Genomic DNA, 24,217 nt, shown 5'->3' with positions numbered 1-24,217 from the left:
ACCAAATGATTTCTTCTCCGCTTCATCCAACTCTTTTCCTGTCTGCCATTTTTCAGCAGTCGCGGAAAGAGATTTCAAATGAGCATCAACCATATCGAACTCAGCAGAACCTAGAGTAGTCATAGATACTACCCTCTTTTCTCTAATTAACTTTTTAAAAAGTAAAACAAAAACTTATTTAATCAGTTATACATCAATTATTGTAAACTGTAATATCCGAATACCTACCCGAACACAGGCGGTGAAACTGGTGCTCCGTTTTTAAAGAAATCGGGTGAAAATTCAACTGTTTTGTAAAATTTGTCACCAAGATTAATACAAGGCCTGCCATTTCTTTTATCGATCATTTTACCTATAATTTACAACAGTAACTTTACAATACTACAAAGGAATAAATTACTGTATCTCATCATAATTAAACACAAATCAACTTAAAAATAATTTCTAATGGCCCTACATCACAAATTTTAGATAAGACCGAATCAAGTCAAGTACTTCTCTAATATTATTTTATCGACCCTGGCAAAGATTTCAATACAAAACGTAAAGGAACACAATATACTTTGCTTGGCTTTATACGAAGTCAAAGCTTTGACGTCACTTGAGGAGTTCAATAGCATATGTGAGCTCAGGAGTTGTGTGTTCATATCACATGGCAAGCGTTGTGTTAAATCAAGAAACTTTTTTCTTTAAAAAACAAAAAAAAAATATTTATGTGGTTTTCGAAAGAGAAGTGAATTGCAGATCATCGAACAAAGTGTTTTGCTGTATTTAGTTACGTCCTTTACCTCTTAGGTTTAATTTTACTTTGCATTCTTACCAAATCGATAAAATGAGTTTTTTTGTCTTCGTCGTAAGAAAATATTGTAATTTATTAGTTATGATATGGTTAAAAATATGAAAGATGGATGGGGTTTAGTTATGTTGATTAACAGATTGTTTGATTAATTCACAATTGAAAGGGGAAATGAATGAATATGCCTATAATATGCCTATAGCGAAGTGAATGAATATGCCTATAATTATAAAGACAAATATATATGCAATCTATTTGTAATTATAGTTACATTGTTTCAATGACATTAACAAAATGCATCATTCGGGAAAATAAGAATGCAGTAAATATAATATACTGAGGAAAACTAATAGAAAATATTAATGGTTATAAAAATGTCATGATATAAATGCTTAACGTGTCCTTTACGGAAATTTGAATGCCATAAGCTGATGGCAGCAAACTTATTTAGATTACACTCACCAATTGATTTGACCTGCGTCATGTTAAGATTTAAGATCTCTATCGGAAAGATCGCCTTTGATCCTACATTTTCCATGTTTTACTTCTTCCCAAGCTCGGTCAATAACAGGAGATTTATGTTATTAAAGAAAATAAACGTAATGGTTGACGTTTACTTATTTTTTAATTTTTTTGATAGATTATTTTTGCTGATGTCGTTGCTTAACTTGAAACAAGAATTTGGATTAAAACATTCATTAATAACGCATCCAGCTACTTCCCTACGTGAGATGAAGCGTCCAGCAGCTTATTCAATCTATCATTCCCTCGTGAAGACAATTTAGAAATATAAAAAAGAAAAAAGATTTAAAAGTGCATAAATTCTTCCCAAATATTCCATGCTTGTTTACAACGCAACGAATGAATATTAGGAAAGAGTTTAAAAGAAAATGATATTTTAGCTTTGCATTTTTTTCTTCTGTAATTACAGCATTAAATAATTCTGAAGCGGAAATAAACGGAACTAAGAAAAAGGTTTTTCCCTTGCCGCAAAAAGTTATTTTTCCCTTTCTTATCTATTTTTTTTCTTTCCATGAAATATCTAATTATCAATTTGAATCTAAAATTGGTTTTAACATATACAATATGACATGGCTGTGTGGTAAGAAGTTTGCTTCCCAGTCACACGGTTCCAGGATCAGTCCCACAGCTTGGCACCTTGGACAAATATCTTCTGCTACTTGTGAGTGGATTTGGTAGACGGAAACTGAAAGAAGCTCGTCTTATATATATCTATATCTACGTATGTGTGTCTTTGTGTTTGTGTTTGTCCGCCACCACCACTTGACAACCTGGGGTCTATTCGTTCTATTAAAATCTATTCAAGGCAGTGTCTGAGCATGGGCGCAGTCTAATGACCGAAAATTTGCTTTAGTTTACCCTATACTTGATGTGAAGACGTGAGGCCAAGTGGTAATGGTGTTGTGATCACAAGATCGTGTTTTTAATTTCCTGACTGGCGGTGTGTTATGTTCAGGAGCAAGACACTTCATTTCACCTTGCTCCTGTCCATTCAACTTTTGGTTCGTTGTTTTTAACATTTTAACATTCCGTCGGCGGAATTTGAACTCAGAACGTAAGAACGGACGAAACGCCGCTAAGCATTTTGTCCAGCGTGCTAACGATTCTGCCAACTCGCTGCCTTAAACGTGTATCTTTGCATCGAACTGACGAAACATTTAGCAGGGATGTTGGCCTGTCCGCCTAGCCAGTGTGTTGGCATCATACGAAAGCTACAACAATGAGAGAAAGCGCATTGTGACCAACGGTGTGTAACATCCGATAGTACAGTCGATATAGTAATGATATTTGATATTTTATATGTTAAAAACAACGAGCCAAAACTCTTGTTTTATTTTGCTTGCTACTTCAGTCCTTACGGTTAGAAAGTTACATACTGGTTTCAAATTTTGACATAGGCTAGCAATTTCAGGTGGGGTGGAGAGTCGATTACATTGACCCGAGTGCTCAACTGGTACTTATTTCATTGATCCTGAAAGGATGAAAGACAAAGTCGACCTCGGCGGAATTTGAATTCAGAACAGAAAGTCGGACGAAATGCCGCTGAGTGCTACCGAGTCTGTTAAAACCTTCGTATTGAAGGTATAGCGAATAAATGAAAAAATAACATCTTATTTGACACACAGATTGTAGTGAAGATGCTGAGAGATTTCAAATTTTCATTATAGTTTTACTAATAATACTTTTGAAGTTTATTTACATAATAGTAATAGTAATCTTTTTTGTTATAGGCACAAGAGCTGAAATTTAGGAGAGGGAGCAAGTCGATCACATCGACCCCCAGGGCTCAACGTCGGCGGAATTTGAACTCGGAACGTAAGGACGGACGAAACGCCGCTAAGCATTTTGTTCAGCGTGCTAACGATTCTGCCAACTCGCAGCCTTAATAATAATAATAATAATATAATAATAATAATAATAATAATAATAATAATAATATAATAATAATAATAATAATAATAATAATAATTGTCGGAGCCCTGAGAATAGTGAGTAAAAATCTTGAGAAGTATATGGAACAAATAGGGGCTGCAATAAGGGTGGATCACTTGCAGAACACAGCACTGCTTGAAACCGCTCGAATACTCTGGACGGTGCTCGAAAAATAAGAGGTGTTACTTTAGCTCACTGGTAGTGAACAGCTGATACCGTAGTACATCTCCAGCGTCAGAAGCTGTGCAAAGGCAATAATAACAATAGCAATAATCCTTTCTACTGGAAGTACAAGGCCTGAAATTTGGTGGGAGGGATTAAGCCGATTACATCGACCCCAGTGCGTAGCTGGTACTTATTTAATCGACCCCGAAAGGATGAAAAGCAAAGACGACTATGATTTTCAGACGGATCGTGTAATCGAACACTGTCGGCCGGATATTGTCATATTGAATAAGAGAGACAAATACTGTCAGATCATTGTTGTAGCCATACCAAATGACATGAATGTTGTGAGTAAAGAGGTTGAAAAAATCACCAAGTATTCCAAATTGAAAGTGGAAATGGTAAGAGTGTATGGAATGCGAGAGGGTAATGTAAAAGTGATACCAGTGGTGATTGGAGCGTTGGGCTCATTCCGTTGAAACTTCAAGACTTCTTAAGGCAACTGGAAATCCCATGCAAGATTGATGTCTCGCAAAAAGCAGCCTTATTGGGCACAGCACATATCTTAAGGAAAGTATTATCTGTCTCAGGTCCTTGTGATTTGACAGATGACTAAAGATACCGGTGCATTTTTACCTACACTGTGTTACGAAGGAATAATAATAATAATAATAATAATAATAATAATAATAATAATAATAATAATAATAATAATAAATGCCCTGATGCAGTACCAGATTCTGGCTCTCATGGCTTCTGATCTTAACTGATTGGAAGTGTTATCATGTACATTGTTTTGTCTTGGTATAAAAGATGGGCTACAGCAAATATTCCGTTCAATACCACAGATTTGCTTGTCAGCTGTTTAACCTTAACCAGTAAAGTATGTCTTAGTGGCTGACGATATGTGCATCTCTGATCATGAGTAGGGTGGGGAGCATCATAGCCATCTTTGGGGGTCTGAACAATTCACCTCTAGAAATATGAATGTTCCGTTCATCATCCTTAAACAATTCAGGAACCTTTTGAGAGGGATGGATAATCGACCTGGAAAAAAAATTCTAACTAGGCCCTACCTGCAAAGTCATGTGCTGTTTATCTTGATATGAGATCACCATGTCATGCACATATGGTTGTGATGCATGTGCCTAGTGTACCCTTATCAGACGGGCAGTCATAATGGGTATACTGGGCTTCGTATATTTTACTCCAGTGTCACTTTGATGGCAAGCGCTGCTCTCTCACTCAATAATAATAATAATAATAATAATGATAAAGATGATAATAGCAATGATAATGATATCGGGAAAATGCAACGTCTGGTAAATATACAATACAGCACCTCCTACCAAATAAGTCAAAGAAATGGAATTGATTGTCCAAGATATTTTCTGGACGCTGCCCAAACAATAGTTGCTTATAATGTAGAAAACTCCTATGGTCAAGATTGTTCCAACAGCCAGCAGATGTAGATTTCACAAATTCTTGAAAACTAAGAAACACAAAAACATTGAGCATTACAAAACATGAACATTTACCTGGGCGTTTTCTTATCGGTAACCATTCTCTATCTTTTGCTGCAGAAAGCTGATAATATTTCGAAAATTCCAATTTTGTCGCTTCAGAAACGCCAAATAGGTAAGTGTGAATTCTTTTTGCACAATTTTGGTGAAATAGCCACTCATCTTCGACAGTAGGATAATTTTCAGCTTTAAAGAGAAAAAAATATCATATTCATTATAATGTACAAACCATAAAATAGTTAAAATCACAACCAGTCTAACAGCATGAAAATAAACTATTGCGAACTATAGGCTCTGTAACTTAAATATCTTGCAGAAATAATTGGAGACCGTCAGAAAAATGTTCCACAATGTTATAGTCATCATCATGATCGCATTTCTTTTTGTAAAACACAAAGATGGTTCTGACGGAGCAAACTTATGCTCAAAGACATTCCACCTATAAATATATCTTTTTTTTTTTCAGGCATAGTGTACCCTGGACTACATTGTCCAGTGAATCCTTCCTTTTTGTAAACGACCTGATATGACTTGATAGAGATTTGACTGCTATTTCTAGTAGACATAGCAGTCAGGTAGAAGTTCCCTCATTGGTTTATGTTGCTGTGCAGACTCAGATCAGCAAATATTGAGCAGTCCTATGGCTTGAAGGTAGTCGCCGAGCGTCTAGGTGTTATTGTATAGTTTACATATAATATGAGAGGAGGTAATACTGTCAGCATATCTAATAAAATTCTTATAAATACTTGTTTTTATTAATAGAACGGGTTGAAGCCATTTCGTCGAAATGATAGCACAATCGTCCAGATACGCGATACGTACGTGGTTCGACTATGTAGTAAGATCATCTGTCTTAGACCGTACTTATACACAACAATCAAAGAGAGAGAGAGGGGGGATTCATCTATATATATATTATATATTATATATCCATCTAAATATGGTCCCAGTGGTTAGAGCAGCGGACTCGCGGTCGTAGGATCGTGGTTTCGATTCCGAGACCGGGTGTTGTGAGTGTTTATTGAGCGAAAACACCTAAAGCTCCATGAAGGTCCGTCAGGGGGTGGTGGTGAACCCTGCTGTACTCTTTCACCACAACTTTCTTTCACTCTTTCTTCCTGTTTCTGTTGTACCTGTATTTAAAAGGGCCAGCCTTGTCACACTCTGTGTCACGCTGAATCTCCCCGCTTGCACGTTAATTTCACGAGCAGGCTGTTCCGTTGATCGGATCAACTGGAACCCTTGTCGTCGTAACCGACGGAGTGCCGCATACATATATATATATATATATATATATATATATATATAATATATATATATATATATATGTGTGTGTGTGTGTGTGTGTGTGTGTGTGTGTGTGTGTATGTGTGTGTGTGTATGTGTGTGTATGTATGTATGTATGTATGTATGTATGTATGTATGTATGTATGTATGTATGTATGTATAGATAGGTGGAGAGAGAGAGAGCAGATTTAGTTACTCAGAATTTTATACAAGGAAGCAATCTTCAGACAAGGTATATTACATTTTGTATTTACTCTTCATGGGCCGGCGGGGTTGGAATTTATTTTTGCGCATTTCCGCACTATCCATAAAGTAACATTTGTTTAATACATGTGTGAGAGCATGATACAGAACATGAAATTTAGCACCTTAGAGGTATATATTTGTAATTATTAGCGTTTAATGGAGGGGAATTAAAATATAATTGATTGACTGAAGAAAAACCTTTATTGAAAAAAATCAACATTTTTTTATAGTTTTATAAACTATACGTATATCACTAAATATGAAATAAAACAAAATTATTTAGTATTTCGATTCATACCAGTACAAATACCAAGAAAATTGACTTATAGTTCATCAAAATATCTGAGAAAAGAACAGAAAAAATAATTTCACACAAGGCCAATGGGTCCAGTTGGACTCCAATCGCCATATTTTACGCTATAACATCCATATGATTGGAAATGTTTAACTAAAATTTTGTATGTGCATACATAAATTTGTGTGTGCATATATAAAAGTCATGAGATTTATCTAAAAATCATTTAGATAAAAAATGTAAAAGTTGCATAACTATACATACATACATAGATACATACATATATACATACATATATATATATATATATATATATATATATATATATATATATATATATATATATATATATATATATAAACGGTGTTAAACGTAGGTGTTATTCATATTCTTTTTCTTCCGACATATGTTTCGAAGATACCATCGGTATTATTCCAAAGGGATAAAATGGTGTAAAACAATGTAATCTTCTCTTCAGGGAAATGAAAAAATAAAACTCGTCAATAAGACATTTTAACAGATTATGATGGATATGTATAGTGATGAACTGAACGCTATTAAGTTGTTTCTTTTTTAAACCTTAGAGGATATGACTCAAAGGTAGCCTATAGAAAGAGGAGGGGTAAAGGAAAGAAAAAAATCAGAAACCAAATAAATGAGAAGTATGGAATGATATGTAAATTAAATAAAACCCTTAAGTCTTAGAACAAGATATATCTAGTGGAAGTGAAATGTAAGAAGAAAATCAATATTTAAATTATATATAATGGTAGATATCACTTATATGAACTAAAAGTGTGTTTCTGCCAATGTTTACATCGGTAAGCACGCTCTATAACCGTGTCTACAAGGGGATTTTTAGAAAAAAGAATAAGAAATAGTTCACAATTACAGAGAAGACAGAATTTCTTGCCTTTATCATAAGGGAACGAAATGGAGAGAATCAACTGATCTAAATTAAATTGTTTATTATGGTCTTTTAGATACCAAATTAATTTACTAAGCCCTGTACTGTTACGTTTATTCATATCCCTAAATGTAGAGTAATGATTAGAAATTCTTTTAAATAACTGAGAAGAACTACCTATATAAAAAAGACATCGGTACCTGAAGTATTTTACACTGGTATATAGAGCTTTTAATTTTAAAATTACTTCACATAAACTTAATTCTGTTGGAATTGACTTTAGAGACAATAATCTTTTTATTAATATTTCTAGGGGGATGGGTGGTATTTGCTAAATTAATGTTAGTATTAGTAAATGTATTCTCATTTAACAGACTAATATTATGTGAGGAGATAATTTGTAAGTGATTTTTTGTGTTGCAAAAACTAATCCTGACCGTGTGCGAGTTGATAATAGAGTAATACCTAGAATTCTTTGGAAAATTCCTAATAATAACTTCCCGAAACTGTATAGGAAGATTAGATTTAATTTCCCTTCCATAAGGAATAATCAACCAAATAGTTTTACTATTAGTTACCTTATTTTTAGTGTAACTATCTTTAAAAGACATCGAATTACCTTTAAAATGAAAAATGGGGTTTAAATAAGGCTTATCTCCCTTCCTCTGTTTGGTGTTGGCGTATAAATTAAAATTGATATCGTTTATATCCTTACAACTAGATTTCATGTCGCCATTAGCAAAGGTAGAATAAGATTGAATGGAATTAATGTAGGTAACTGTATCTGTATAACCTGCTTTAAGTAAGGCAGAGTTATAAAATTCAGTCTTATCACTGAAAATGTCAACATTAGCAGACTTAGACAATCTAAATGAAATATTCTTAACTAAGCTCCTAGTGATTGCCCTAGAATGATTACTGAATTGGCTAATATACTTAAGATTGGTCGATGGTTTGTGGTATGAGAAGTATGAATTATTGTGTAAGTTAAGTGTAATATCTAAAAAGTTGGCCTTCGTTACATCATCATCAAAAACGATGCCTAAGCCCATTCGACGGAAAAACTTAACTAAACTATTCTTAACCTTTTGTACTTTTTGGTTAGAAACATTTTGAAGGTAAAGTAAACAATCATCACAATATAGACCTCCATTGATGCTTGGTAACTGGTCTGCCATTTCATAAAGTATATATATACAGACTAAATCAGCTACTTGTGCTGAATCAGAACTTCCCATCGTAACATGAAAACCATCGGGTGTGTCTTTACGGACCCACATCTTATTGTCAAACTTTATGATAGATTTTCTGGCGGCCAACACAACATTAATTTCTTCCCTGGTGAGACCAGCTTTGTTATGAGCAAGCCAAAGTACCTTATTAATTACTATTGGGTTGATGGGGGAATAAAAATTAGAAATATTAAACTGGATAAACTTAGTGCTCCTCTTATTAGAAATTGAACTAAACGACTTGGAATGAATTAGACCATAAACTAAGCTTTAATTTTTTAACTAAGGTAGGAATATATTTATCTAGAATATTTTTACTAAGTACACCGATGTCAGAGTTAGAAGGACAGAGTTAGAAGTCTTAAGGATGAGTTATTAAAAAAGTTTTGTTTATGATCTTACAAAATAAAACGAGGTTGCTTAGGATCAAGTGGTTCTGTCTTCATCTGTTAGTTATATCTCTCCATAATTTTCTTATTTCTTTTCTGCCCACAAGGGGCTACACACATAGGGGACAAACAAGGACAGACAAATGGATTAAGTCGATTATATCGACCCCAGTGCGTAACTGGTACTTATTTAATCGACCCTGAAAGGATGAAGGGCAAAGTCGACCTCGGCGGAATTTGAACTCAGAACGTGGCGGCAGACGAAATACCGATAAGCATTTCACCCGGCGTGCTAACGTTTCTGCCAGCTCGCCGCATAATTTTCTTAGCCTCAAGGTTGGCTTTCCTGAGTACACTTTTACCGGCAATCCTATAGTTTTTTTTAATTTCTTTTTTAACCAGTTCCAAGTAATAGTCCTTGTTAAGTTTGTACAGGTTTCCCTTTTTATCTGATTGAACCAGCATACTATCCATGGTATTAATTTCCTTGGTGATATTGTGAAGATACCTCAGATGTTTATTCCTTAGCGGTGATCGGCAAAATTTTACATTTCACACAATAGACCATCTTCAAACTGTTTCAATCTTGGGTTAGGCGGAGGGTTAGTTTTAGATTTAAATAATTTGTTAAATTCAGAGGTTATATCATTAGTGGGCTGTTGAATGTCCTTGTTGTCGAAGAAAAAGGTGAGCCATCTGATACGGTTGATAAAGGAATTTGTCTTATTAACAAGTTGCTTAAGGAAACCAGTCTTTGGAGGAATGGGTATATCCTTAAGAGATGCGTTTATATTAAATAATTCCGTATGTGGCAACTATTTTATTAGCAGATTATATGGAAACCTGGTTGAAGTATATATAAATAGATGTGTGTATTTTTCCCTTCTTTAGAATTAACACGGAAAAAATAGATAAACATTACCAGGGTTGCAAAAAATCACACAAGTAAAAAAGACGTAACACCTTGTTTTTAAAGGTAGAAACTCCGGGTTTATGTGAAATATTTTGTATAATATAAATAAATAAATAAATAAATAAATGGAGTTAAACGCAGGTGTTATTCAAATTCTTTTACTTCCGACACATGTTTCGAAGATATCCAAAGGAATAAAATGGTGTAAAACAATGTAATCTTCTCTTCAGGGAAATGAAGAAATAAAACTCGTCAATAAGACATTTTAACAGAATATGATGGATATGTATAGTGATGAACTGAACGCCATTAATTTATTTTTAAAACAAACGTTATAGGATATAACAGTTGCCCAAGATACCACGCAGTGGGACCGAACTCGGAACCATGTGGTTAGGTAGCAAGCTTCTTACCATACAACCACGCATGTTCCTTATATATATATATATATGTATGTATAAATATATGTATATATATATCACGTGATCACGTGACCGACCAGACCATCAGATGCTGTTACACATTGCTGGTCACAATGCGTTCGCATTGTTTATATATATATATATATATATATATTATATATATATATATATATATATATTATATATATATATATAATATATATATATATATATATATATATATATATATATATATATATATATATATATATATTTTTAATCAATATAGGGTGGCAAAAAATTTTGTAGAATTTTTTTGCCACCAGCGGCCTAGTGGGAAAAAATTAAATAGTCATAGACCATTTTTAAGTTCAACATCACAATCAAGGAACGGCCATAATAGGCCATTCACCCACTAGAAATAACAGCCAAAGCTTCAACCGCAAATAAACATCAATTCCGTAAACCAGGAGAAAATTAAAAAACATTTACCCTGTAATTTCTTATACGATGCACCGTTTCATCTACTGTTTAATGGTAAACTAACCTGATTAAATTAAATCAAGCCAATCTTCCATAGGCCCTTAGAATCATCAGTAAGAAATAGCCAAGTCGGAACAGATATTTTCACGAGGCATTTCCGACCTTGCCTCGGCAATATCTGACCTAAAATTTTCAAATCATCGCACTCGCGCCAAATTTATCGGCAGCAAATAAATATAAGCCGCCGATTCCATTACGGAACTAACCAGAAAATTCATAATTAATCAATATAGGGTGGCAAAAAATTTTGTAGAATTTTTTTGCCACCAGCGCCTAGTGGGAAAAAATTAAATAGTCATAGACCATTTTTAAGTTCAACATCACAATCAAGGAACGGCCATAATAGGCCATTCACCCACTAGAAATAACAGCCAAAGCTTCAACCGCAAATAAACATCAATTCCGTAAACCAGGAGAAAATTAAAAAACATTTACCCTGTAATTTCTTATACGATGCACCGTTTCATCTACTGTTTAATGGTAAACTAACCTGATTAAATTAAATCAAGCCAATCTTCCATAGGCCCTTAGAATCATCAGTAAGAAATAGCCAAGTCGGAACAGATATTTTCACGAGGCATTTCCGACCTTGCCTCGGCAATATCTGACCTAAAATTTTCAAATCATCGCACTCGCGCCAAATTTATCGGCAGCAAATAAATATAAGCCGCCGATTCCATTACGGAACTAACCAGAAAATTCATAATTAATCAATATAGGGTGGCAAAAAATTTTGTAGAATTTTTTTGCCACCAGCGGCCTAGTGGGAAAAAATTAAATAGTCATAGACCATTTTTTTTTAATTATGAATTTTCTGGTTAGTTCCGTAATGGAATCGGCGGCTTATATTTATTTGCTGCCGATAAATTTGGCGCGAGTGCGATGATTTGAAAATTTTAGGTCAGATATTGCCGAGGCAAGGTCGGAAATGCCTCGTGAAAATATCTGTTCCGACTTGGCTATTTCTTACTGATGATTCTAAGGGCCTATGGAAGATTGGCTTGATTTAATTTAATCAGGTTAGTTTACCATTAAACAGTAGATGAAACGGTGCATCGTATAAGAAATTACAGGGTAAATGTTTTTTAATTTTCTCCTGGTTTACGGAATTGATGTTTATTTGCGGTTGAAGCTTTGGCTGTTATTTCTAGTGGGTGAATGGCCTATTATGGCCGTTCCTTGATTGTGATGTTGAACTTAAAAATGGTCTATGACTATTTAATTTTTTCCCACTAGGCCGCTGGTGGCAAAAAAATTCTACAAAATTTTTTGCCACCCTATATTGATTAATTATGAATTTTCTGGTTAGTTCCGTAATGGAATCGGCGGCTTATATTTATTTGCTGCCGATAAATTTGGCGCGAGTGCGATGATTTGAAAATTTTAGGTCAGATATTGCCGAGGCAAGGTCGGAAATGCCTCGTGAAAATATCTGTTCCGACTTGGCTATTTCTTACTGATGATTCTAAGGGCCTATGGAAGATTGGCTTGATTTAATTTAATCAGGTTAGTTTACCATTAAACAGTAGATGAAACGGTGCATCGTATAAGAAATTACAGGGTAAATGTTTTTTAATTTTCTCCTGGTTTACGGAATTGATGTTTATTTGCGGTTGAAGCTTTGGCTGTTATTTCTAGTGGGTGAATGGCCTATTATGGCCGTTCCTTGATTGTGATGTTGAACTTAAAAATGGTCTATGACTATTTAATTTTTTCCCACTAGGCCGCTGGTGGCAAAAAAATTCTACAAAATTCGGTTAATCGATACCTGGGTAGCAAATTCACGTCAGAAAACACGGTTGAAGCTATATGCCAAGGGTAGAAACCCCGTGTTCTTGTGTGGTAATTTGTGTATTATTTAAAATGAATAAAAGAATGGAGTCGAACGAAGATTTTAACACAATTCCTTTACTTTCAACACATGTTTCGAAGACTGCATATTCTTAATTCCGAAGGAATAAAGTGTGCATTATGCCGTCTTCTCATCAGGAAAGACAAGGAAAATCAATCAGCCTCAAGACGGACAAAAACTTTTCTATGGCTTGCTACATAATGTTCACAGTGATAATGAGTGTTTTAAAAAACCGTTAAAAGCAATGACGTCAAAATTGTTTGGAAGGGGAATTTATGAAAATAAGAAGGGGACAGTATGCATACTGTATGTATGTGGATGCGGGGGTGTTTGCTCTGGTTAATTAGTTTTATTGCTTATGTGTGTGTATATAACTGCATTTATGTATATGTATGTATATGTGTGTAATTATGTATGTGTTGGGGACGGTTGTCAAATAAATATAGTAGTAAAGCGAGAAATTTGTGTCTGTGTGTTTGATTGAGCGTATGACAGAGACAGATAGGGAGAAAGAGAGAGGGAGAGGTAGAGAGGAAGAGATAAACATACGCCAGTGACATATAGTATCATTGTTTTATGTAACGGAGTAGACATAAAAGGGACGTAAAATTAAATACTAAATCAGGGAAACTATCAATATCATTTATCATTTATATGAATGGAAAGTGTGTTTTTGCCAGTGCATACACTTATAGGATTTTTCTGTTAATGTGTTAACCAAAGGGAACTTGGTGAAAATGATATGGAAGAGCTCGGAAATACAAATTCCGCAAAATTTCCTGCCCTTATCAAAAGGAAAGGATACAGACAATATGGACCAATCCAGTTTAAAAGTTATATTATTATCCTTAAGACGCCAAACTAATTTACTTAGTCCTGTACTCTGTTGTTTTCTCTTATCTCGGAACGTTGAATAATGATTGGAAATTCTCTGTGATAATTTGGAACTTCCAAACATGTGTTGAAAGTAAAGGAATTGTGTTAAAATCTTCGTTCGACTCCATTCTTTTATTCATTTTATATATATATATATCAACTAAAGGTGCACGAAGCACTGATTGAAATATATGTAGTATAAGTAACATCTTCGTGTACAATAGGACAGGGAAAGACCTTCACTACGGAGATTTTCTCCGGGAGAGAAGTTCAATGTGTGCGAAAGCACATTATTGGGCTATGAATGACGTCACCGGAAGATAGAACACATGCAGAGAGAGAGAGAGAGAGAGAAGAGAGAGAGAGAGAGAGAGAGAGAGAGAGAGAGAGAGAGAGAGACCTCGTTTTTTTTGGGGGGGTGAGAGGGGGCGGGATGAAATTTCCTGCGGACCATGTTTGCAATCCAATTACGATTCTGCTTAACTATTTTGCCTTAATTTGCTGATACTAACCTTTCTTCAATCTCTTGGGTGAAAACAGTCACCTGGATACCTAAGAGAATGAAATGTTAAGCAATTTTCTTACAGTATAGTGATTGTGATAAACACTTATTGCTATCCAAATAAGATAATTAGCTTGTATGTTTATTCACTGTCACGCTAATGAGACCGCGTTAATGTAGGAGGTTGTCAAACGTCAAATAGTGAATAGTTTTAAGTTGAGAGAAATGATGAGATGTCTATCACATTGCTCTAACATTATATTTTCAATTTAGTTCTAATACTGCATATTACTTATTACTATACAGCTAGTCACCTGGATACCGGTACGCGCAGGATGGTATGTATCATTGCTACTTCAGATGAAGAGCCATTATAGTAGCAACAGATGAGAGATAGAAACCGTGAGCCCCTAACTGTAGTGTGTGTAGAATGTTGATGAGTCAATCTTTACCAACTAGACAAAGGACCTTTCGAATGTGATCTACTGGGTTGGCAACTAAATTCCCGCCGTTTTTTAAAAGGTTTAATAAAAAATACCAACTAATTCATCAATAAGTTATTCACCCTTGTTGTTTACAACTTCTTCCCAACGTTCAACAAGATTTTTAATACCTCGTTGGTAGAAATCACCCGATTTCGACTCGAAAAATTGATCCAACCAAGCTCTGAATTCTGCATCAGTATTGAACGAAACTCTCCGCATAGCATTTGAAGGAGATCGAAAGAGGTGAAAATCCGTTGGTGCTAAATCAGGAGAGTACGGTGGGTGTGGCAGCACTTCTCAGTCATGTGTTTGAATGGCTTCCTTGGTCATATTGGCGATATGAGGGCGGGCGTTGTCGTGCAGCAGAAGAACTCCATGCTGCCGATTAGGTTATTATATAAAATTGTTCCTTCTCGAGCCACGCCTGGCTCATAAGAGCCGGTTTCCCGGTTTCCTTGGCGTATAGGTTCCCCACCTGGACGGGACGCCGGTCCGTCGCAGGTGAGCTGCAAATGCAGGAGGAAAGAGTGAGAGAAAGTTGTGGCGAAAGAGTCAGCAGAAGTTCGCCATTACCTTTTGCCGGAGCCGCGTGGAGCTTAGGTATTTCGCTCATAAACACACACATCACCCGGTCTGAGATCCGAACCCGCGATCCCTCGACCGCGAGTCCGCTGCTCTAACCACTAGGCCATGTGCCTCCACTGCCGATTAGGTCCTTTTCTCTTGAATAGCCGTGTTGAGTCGTTCCATCTGTTGAACATGGAGTTCCACGTTGACCGCTTGGTTCCGTTCATGCAATTCGTAATGGATAATCTCTTCCCAGTCCCACAATACGCACAACATCGTTTTACGCGGATGAAGATCTTATTTCACGCGCTGTGTCGCTTGTTTACTGGGGCTAAGCCATTCCTTACGCTGCTTCATAATGATGTACAGGCACCATTTTTCGTTGCCAGTAACGATTCGGTAAAGAAATCGTTGACTGTGTCCAAGAGTTGAGAGGTGACGAACAAGCAGACCAGCGGAGATTGTTGCTCGTTGATTTTTGTTGTTGTCACTTAAAGCATGTGGAACCCATGCTCCATAATCCTGAACCTTTCCCAAGGAGTGAAGATGCTTCTCTATAGCAGTGTGGGAGCATTCCCTTTTCTCTGCCAGTTCCCTTGTCGTTTGACGAGAATTTTCGTGCAAAAGTTAGTTTACTTGCTCTTCATCGAACTCAACTGGACGGCCAGACCGAGGTGCGCCTTTGAGGTTAAACTTTCCATTTTTTAACTTGGCATACCAATCACGAGTGGTTCTTTCAGCTATGGCACCCTCTCCATACACAGCACAAATGTTGCGAGCAGCTTTTGCGGCCTTAGAACCTTGATTAAAAGCAAAAAGAAGGAGGTGTCGAAAATGGCTCATTTTTCTTAACTTGACTTTCCCTTTTAGTGATCTGAAAATAAACAAAAATTAACTAAAATTTACTAGAAAAAAAAAGCAAAATAGATTCCAAAATGATTCAAAAATGGAATTCTCGAAAAAAAAAATAGATTCCAAAATTTAAAGGCGCAATAAATTCCAAGATTTTAAAAAAACGGCGGAACTTAGTTGCCAACCCAATAAATCTGTGTAACAGAAGCAGCTGTAGCACTCGACGATGGCGGCGACGACGACTACCACCACCACCACCAGAGAGAGAGAAAGAAAGAGAGAAATAGAGGAAGGTAGTGTGTGCGTAAATGCATACTTGCAAAGTGTACAAAAACCAATGTGTACAATACAAGATGACATTACTCTGGGTTTTCTTTTATGCAGATGCCAAATCGAAATGAAAATGATCTTCCGATTGCTTTACCAAAAGCTTTTAATTAAAACTGTTTTCCCAACAAGGATAAAAATGTTTGAAAGTTTCGAGTTTTATAACTCATCAAATGCATAATGCTTTAATAATTCATGTTTCGTCTATATTCTCACGTCTATATTCATCACTCTTCTGCCAAGGTGACTCTGTAAGCAGTGCTCCACGTTTGCTCTCTCTCTCTCTCTCTCTCTCTCTCTCTCTCAATACCCAACTTTCACATTGCACACACGCGATAAAAACTCATTTTAAATAGTCGTTCGACCTGTTAGAAATAACAACCAAATCTCTCATAAATCACACTCTACCGTCTTAAAACGGGAAGAACATTTAGGACAATGCAGTTCCAGATATAATATCTGACAATAAGACATTTTCATGGCTAGAATGACGTTTTGATCAAAGGTCTGCTCATTTAGGGTTGCCCTGAGGCATTATTTCGTTTGCCTCGCTCATCACCACGTACACGTACATACCTGTTACGAAAGCAACTCCACTTGCTTCAAACTTACTTGGCCACCAGCTCTCACACTGTCTTTCTTATTGATAATATTGTTTCTAAGTTAAGACTAGGAGAAGCAATATTCATCATTTCAGTCCTTTATATGATACGAGAAATGGACGGGAATCTGGGGTAAGACTATTCCAATGGTGATATACAACTAACTAATTCAGAAGAGCAGAAGCAATCGTAGAAGTAGTAGAATATCCGTCGTTTGGCTGTTGTAGGATAGTTTTTCTCAGCCCGGGGGTGCCTACATCATCTGAGGTTGGTTGCTAGTCGGGATTTCAGAGAGTGCGACAAAAAATGGAAAGAACAGATTTTATTGAAACCGCTTTTCAGAATATAATTACTGCAAATCCAGGTGTCATCGCTAGCAACGCGAAGAGAAAAATCAATAAAAGTAGGGGCCTGGCCGGCCGCTATCAGTTTGCGTTAGTCGCCGTCGAGATGTCAGGTATTCTATGGACCTCATACTACCGATTTCCTCCACAAAATAGGGATGACGGCGGCCATTGAAGAAATGAGCCCCGCAAGATGGAGTGACTGCTGCAGTGGCATTCTCCGTGGCAACGCCATTGCGGCCATTACCACGGGACGCGGCTAAGCACATAATTTGTTCTGGGGTAGGTGACTCGTGGCTCTCTCCCCCTCCATCTTCTGCAGCGTTACCACCTCCTTTTTTCTTTTCTATCGCTTCCTTTTTCATCTCTTTTTTTCTTCTATTTCTTTGTATTTAAAAGTTATTAAATAAAAGAATTTTTAATTTGTGGAAGCAAAGAAAAAAATTATTAACTCTTAACGACAACGTTATTCCTTCAAGCACTTCAAAGACTTTGCTATTCAACATTTCAACGTATGTAGATTTAACCTTTTGATGTTCACAATTATGACTGATTTCACTGATTACAATATCTCTCTCTATATAAACGGCAGTTTGTCTGTCTGTGTATCTGTGTGTCTGTCAGGTTGTACCCTCACCCTGACCACGGCTTTCAACCGATTCTGATGAAACTTGACACACACATAGCCCAATGTCATAATTCAAAACTAACGCAGTGAAAATTTTGAAAAGTTCCCCCAGTTCTGAAAAAAATCGATAAATTCGACATGGGGTCGAGAATCTAAGCTTTTTATATGCAACACATTTTCTGTCTAGGGGACACAACTCGACCTTTTTATCGCCCAAAGGGACAGCTAGGAACATCGTATACACAGAAGTATTCGAGTGAAGAGAAGACATTGCAACCTACACATGCGCCTTCGTTCCCTAGAAGGAAAGGACTAGATTGGGATTAGTCGTTGCCTACTAGGGGCTCTTACATACCCGGGCAACGCCGGACTGTGCTGCTAGTTTTATATAATCGCTTAATTTACATTTTGTCTACTGAGTCATTTTGTAGTTAACTTTGAGTCATCTAGAGTATTAGATGTGGTTTGATTAAAATAAACAAATAAATAAATAAATAAATAAATAAATAAATAAATAAATAAATAAATAAATAAATTAGTTGTTTGAAAATTGACATTTTCACCTACAAACACAATGTTTCAAGCCTTGTCTTTTACTTGTTTCAGTTATTAGTCTGTGACCATGCTTGGACACCACTTTGAAGAATTTTAGCCGAATGAATCGATCTCAGTACATATTTCTTTAAAGCCTACTACTTATTCAATAGGTCTCTTTTGCCGAATTGCTAAGCTACAGAAATAAACACACCATTGTCAAATGGTGGGAACGGTCAAACACAAATATAGACACATTCGCACTCACACGCGCGCGTGTATGTATGTATGTATGTATGTATGTATGTATGTATGTATGTATGTATGTATGTATGTATGCATGTGTGCATGTATGTATGTATGTATGTATGTATGTATGTATGTATACACACACATATATACACACACACACACACATATATATATATATGTATGTATGTATGTATGTATGTATGTTGTATGTATGTATGTATGTATGTATGTATGTATGTACGACTGGCTTCCTTCAGTTTCCGTCAACCAAATCCAGTCACAATGTTTTGGAAGGCACTTGCCCAAGGTGCCATGCAGTGGGATTGAACCCGGAACCATGTGGTTGCGAAGCAAACTTTTTATCATACAACCACTCCTGTAGAGAGTACAAAAGTGAATTGAACATTTCTGGGGGGTGGGGCATAGAAAAGATTGGAAAGCACTGGTCCAGGATGTTTGCTTGCATGTGTCATGGTCGGCTGTGTACCAGAGGTGTAAGCATTAGTCCTACGTAGGTCGGACATGGGTTTTGTTAACAGTGAGCAGCTGATTCCTGCTGAAGTATTTTTTGCAACTAGAGAGGAAGAACACTCTTTGGGCATTTAATTGTGAAATACTCAGCGTAGGAACTTTAATGACTGAGAAAGTAGTTATCACTTCTTCGTACTAGCCATGCAGAATAATCATAGCAATAAGTATATACATACGCATGTGTGTGTATGTGTATGAATATGTATGTATATGAGTGTGTGCGTGTGTATGTATGCATGTATGCATGTATGTATGTATGTATGTATGTATGTATATGTATGTATGTATGTATGTATGTATGTATGTATGTATGTACGACTGGCTTCCTTCAGTTTCCGTCAACCAAATCCAGTCACAATGTTTTGGAAGGCACTTGCCCAAGGTGCCATGCAGTGGGATTGAACCCGGAACCATGTGGTTGCGAAGCAAACTTTTTATCATACAACCACTCCTGTAGAGAGTACAAAAGTGAATTGAACATTTCTGGGGGGTGGGGCATAGAAAAGATTGGAAAGCACTGGTCCAGGATGTTTGCTTGCATGTGTCATGGTCGGCTGTGTACCAGAGGTGTAAGCATTAGTCCTACGTAGGTCGGACATGGGTTTTGTTAACAGTGAGCAGCTGATTCCTGCTGAAGTATTTTTTGCAACTAGAGAGGAAGAACACTCTTTGGGCATTTAATTGTGAAATACTCAGCGTAGGAACTTTAATGACTGAGAAAGTAGTTATCACTTCTTCGTACTAGCCATGCAGAATAATCATAGCAATAAGTATATACATACGCATGTGTGTGTATGTGTATGAATATGTATGTATATGAGTGTGTGCGTGTGTATGTATGCATGTATGCATGTATGTATGTATGTATGTATGTATGTATGTATGTATGTATGTATGTATGTATGTATGTATGTATGCGTATATGTACAATATATGAGCATACTTCTGCGCGCGTATATACAAACTTAAAGATAAGGAGTTCCGGTAGATTTACTCATAAGAACATTGTTTCATATCAACATATATTTGTGAGGAAGACATAGACAAAGAGAGGGGGGAAAGGAGGAGAGAATGAGAGAAATGGAGACTATGTGTATGTGTGTAAGCGTATCATGGGAAGGGGTTTCATATACAAAGGCCAAAGTATTACAAGATAAGGGAGAAATCGATTGAATCAAAAATAGTATATTACTGGTATTTACTATATATCAACAATAGGGTTCTGACCAGGCAGAATGAAAACGCCATGTAAATTACAATCCATCTTTGCTAATGTGTGTGTGTGTGTGTGTGTGTGTGTGTGTGTGTGTGTGTGTGTGTGTGTGTGTGTGTGTGTGTGTGTGTGTGTGTGTGTGTGTGGTGTGCGAAAGAGCTTGCAATTTAATTTCGGGTCTGAAGAAACATATGGCGGTTCGCGGGGATCATATCTCACAAAGTGAATCGATCGATCTAATGGAAGCGACAAACTTACATCAGTCACCAATGTTTCAAACCATGCAAGGTCTGCAGCGGGACTGAGTAAGTCATCTGAGATGTCATGGACGGAAAGTCAGAAATGCTACTGACAACGAGGAAGCTGTGAGACGGTAATCATTTGTGAACATGAATCAATCACCATATATATATATATATATATATATATATATATATATATATATATATATATATATATATATATTATATATAGAGGGCATTACTATACATAAATGCTACACGCTAGGAGGGACTCAAAGTTAAAACTACTAAAATAAATAAATAAATAATAGAGTCCCTCCTAGCGTGTGGCATTATCTATAGTAATGCCCTCTATATAATATAAATAAATATATTTAAGAGAAAAATTGGTGGATTTTTCTCTTATGAGGTTTTTTACGCTAACTACTTGATAAATCTTATAAAGATTTTATCCTATATTTAAATTGTATACATATATATATATATATATATATATATATATATATATATATATATATATTATATATATATATATGTATGTATGTATGTATGTATGTATGTATGTATGTATGTATGTATGTTATGTATGTATGTATATTAATATTTACTTTTATGTTTAGTTATAATTAAAACAATTTTACATAAATCTGAAGGATTACTCAATGATTCTGTAGAGTACAAATTGATTTTTCTTAAACAAGAATGCTGTTGACAATAACTTCGAAATTTCGGCTAGCTAAGCCATCGTCGGACTGCGATGCATTAAGAGTTAGTCTCACCTCAACTGAATGTATAATAAAGGCAAGACTAACTCTAATGCACCGCAGTTTGTCGATGGCTCAGCTAGCCGAAATTTCGAAGGTCATTATCAACAACATTCTTGTTTAAGAATAATAAATAAAATAAAATAAATATATATATATATATAACAGAGAGAGAGAGGGGGGAAGAAAGAGAGAGAAAGCGGGAGAGAGAGAGAGAGAGAGAGAGAGAGAGAGAGAGAGAGAGAGAGAGAGAGAGAGAGAGAGAGAGAGAGAAACATTTACTCACATATATGAGAATTAGCAGCAATGCATATTACAAACCTGTTACTTTTGGGTTTTCGATTATATGTAACATTCCTAACAGCTGAACGTTATCGTTCAATTTTGTTGTTTCGATTCCAGCAAAAGGTTTGTTGTTTCGATTCCAGCAAAAGGTTTGTTGTTTGTGGAAGTAGCTGTTGATACTTGATTTCTTTTACATTATATCATTGTTAATCGTTATTGCAACATTTGCATTTGTTTGTCCTTTCAACTTTCTTCCACTATTCTTATTAAATTACTGCTCTTATTATCGCTGTTCTTCTTCTTTCTGCTGATACTATTTGGCTTGGTTGTTGTTGTAGTTGTGATTGTGATTGTTGTTGTTGCTGTAGTCGATTTTGTTCTTCGTATGAATTTAGCGTTTGTTTGCATGCAATGACAATCAGTATAGCGACAAATGTTTAAGGAGCTGCATTTTATAAACTGAATATGGTGATTGCTGCATGTATTCCTGGGTGTGTTTATCTGTAAGTGTTATTATACTCCTGAAGTATTATTATATCCTAATAGATAGCATAAAATTTATCTCACTTCCTCAATTATTTGTATTATTTATTGGGTTGTATTACAATACGCTTGTGTATACATACTTACATGCATACAGACAGACAGACATATGTACGTGTGTGTGTGTGTGCGTGTGTGCGTGTGTGAGGGCGTGCGTGCGTGTGTGTGCGCGTGTGTGTGTGTTTGTGTGTGTGTTTGTGTGTGTGTGTGTGTGTGTGTGTGTGTGTGTGTGTGTGTGTGTGTGTGTGTGTGTGTGTGTGTGTGTGTGCAAGCAGACAGACAAACACAGCTGCACTTCAAATCAGAATCACGCGAAAAGGACTCATTGACATCGATCACACCTGAGAAATCAGGAACATCCAATAAATTCAAATATTCTAATTGTTATATTTTCCATTATTTTAGTCTTACGGTTCACTGCTGTGTTGGTCTATTTAATTCAAAAAAGAAAAGAGATTAAAAAAAAAGCGGGTCGTGAAAAGATTTCTTTATGTTGACATGCTTTTCATCACCATAGAGACAAAATCAGCAGTTATAACGTCAATGGATCAAGGGAGACTACTCTGGCATTACATTCACGCCGCTAAATATGTGTCTGTGTGTTAAGAGGTTTCTCAAATGTTATTCTAAAATAGCATATTAAAATAGGAAGACCCTTGTCAACTGCTCATCAACTATCGATCTAAAGCTATATATGGCTATGATATGACCACACAATTTTCATCTACAGTTTGGAACAATTATCTTGTCCCGAATGTTGATCACCCGGAAGCTGTCTGGAGTTGTGCATACAGACAAATGCTCTCCGTCACTGACCATACCTTGAACGTTTTGCTTCTCTGGGCATCGACACGTTAAAGCTTTAGGTCTAGGGTATGCGGTCCATCACCCCTCTTCCTCCGTCTTCCACTGCATTGTCTCCTCCCACTTTTTTTCTCCATTAGTAAATGAATCCCACAAACTGACCACCATCTTTCCAGCAACAACTTCGACCACTTTTTTGAATTCAACATTTCTGCTACTCGTAGACATGCCTATAAAAAATCAAAGCACAGCACAGCATCCATGACTTATGGAAATATTGTTTCCAACTAAGAATTGTCTAAAAATTGAATAAATTATTCGCATCAGTTGCAAGCTGTCGGAACATTATATCCTGTCGCCTTTTTTTTTTTGCCCCTTTCCGTTGGATTGAAAAGCACCGGAACACATCAACCTCATTATCTGTCTGTCTGTATTATGTATGTGCGTGCGTATGTATGTATGTATGTATGTATGTATGTATGTATGTATGTATGTATGTATGTATGTATGTATGTATGTATGTATGTGTGTGTTTGCGTGTGCGTGTGTCCGTGTGTGTGTGTATGTGTGTATGTATGCATGTATGTATGTATGTTTACTTTGTTGTATTCATATCAGCTTATCATATCTAGCTCTTTCCTTTCACTCTCACTGTCACCCAACAAAACTTACCGTTCACTTCATTCCACCTTACAATATTTACTCTTTCCCATTTTCTTTACAAACGCGCGCGCGCATTCACGCATACATACATACATATATAAAACATACAGACATACATAGCATGTGTCACAGCCATAAAAGTAACAAAATAATGACAAGTTCCAACACGTAGGTAAAATAAAATTTTGCTTGGCTACCTA

General features: G+C 36.1%; 1 protein-coding gene across 2 annotated transcripts in view; it reads right to left on the bottom strand.

Moving 5' to 3' along the window:
• LOC115222699 (spermatogenesis-associated serine-rich protein 1-like) overlaps positions 1-22,672 on the bottom strand; it is a 42,576-nt gene extending 19,904 nt beyond the window's left edge. Inside the window, exons 1-3 of one of the 2 annotated variants that reach the window (XM_036498791.1) lie at positions 22,044-22,672; positions 4,954-5,124; positions 229-352 (exon numbers count right to left, since the gene is read on the bottom strand). In XM_036498791.1, the coding sequence (XP_036354684.1) occupies positions 229-352; positions 4,954-5,124; positions 22,044-22,077 (329 nt within the window). In that variant the 5' untranslated portion in view covers positions 22,078-22,672. The remainder of the gene's footprint in view (positions 1-228; positions 353-4,953; positions 5,125-22,043) is intronic. The other variant, XM_029793025.2, reaches the window with a different exon arrangement.
• Between the last annotated feature and the right edge of the window lie 1,545 nt (positions 22,673-24,217).

The sequence above is a fragment of the Octopus sinensis genome, linkage group LG2 (assembly GCF_006345805.1).
Source record: "Octopus sinensis linkage group LG2, ASM634580v1, whole genome shotgun sequence".
Lineage (NCBI taxonomy): Eukaryota > Metazoa > Mollusca > Cephalopoda > Octopoda > Octopodidae > Octopus > Octopus sinensis.
Note: the sequence above shows the minus strand (reverse complement) of the source record. Positions and strands in the feature narration are given on the sequence as shown.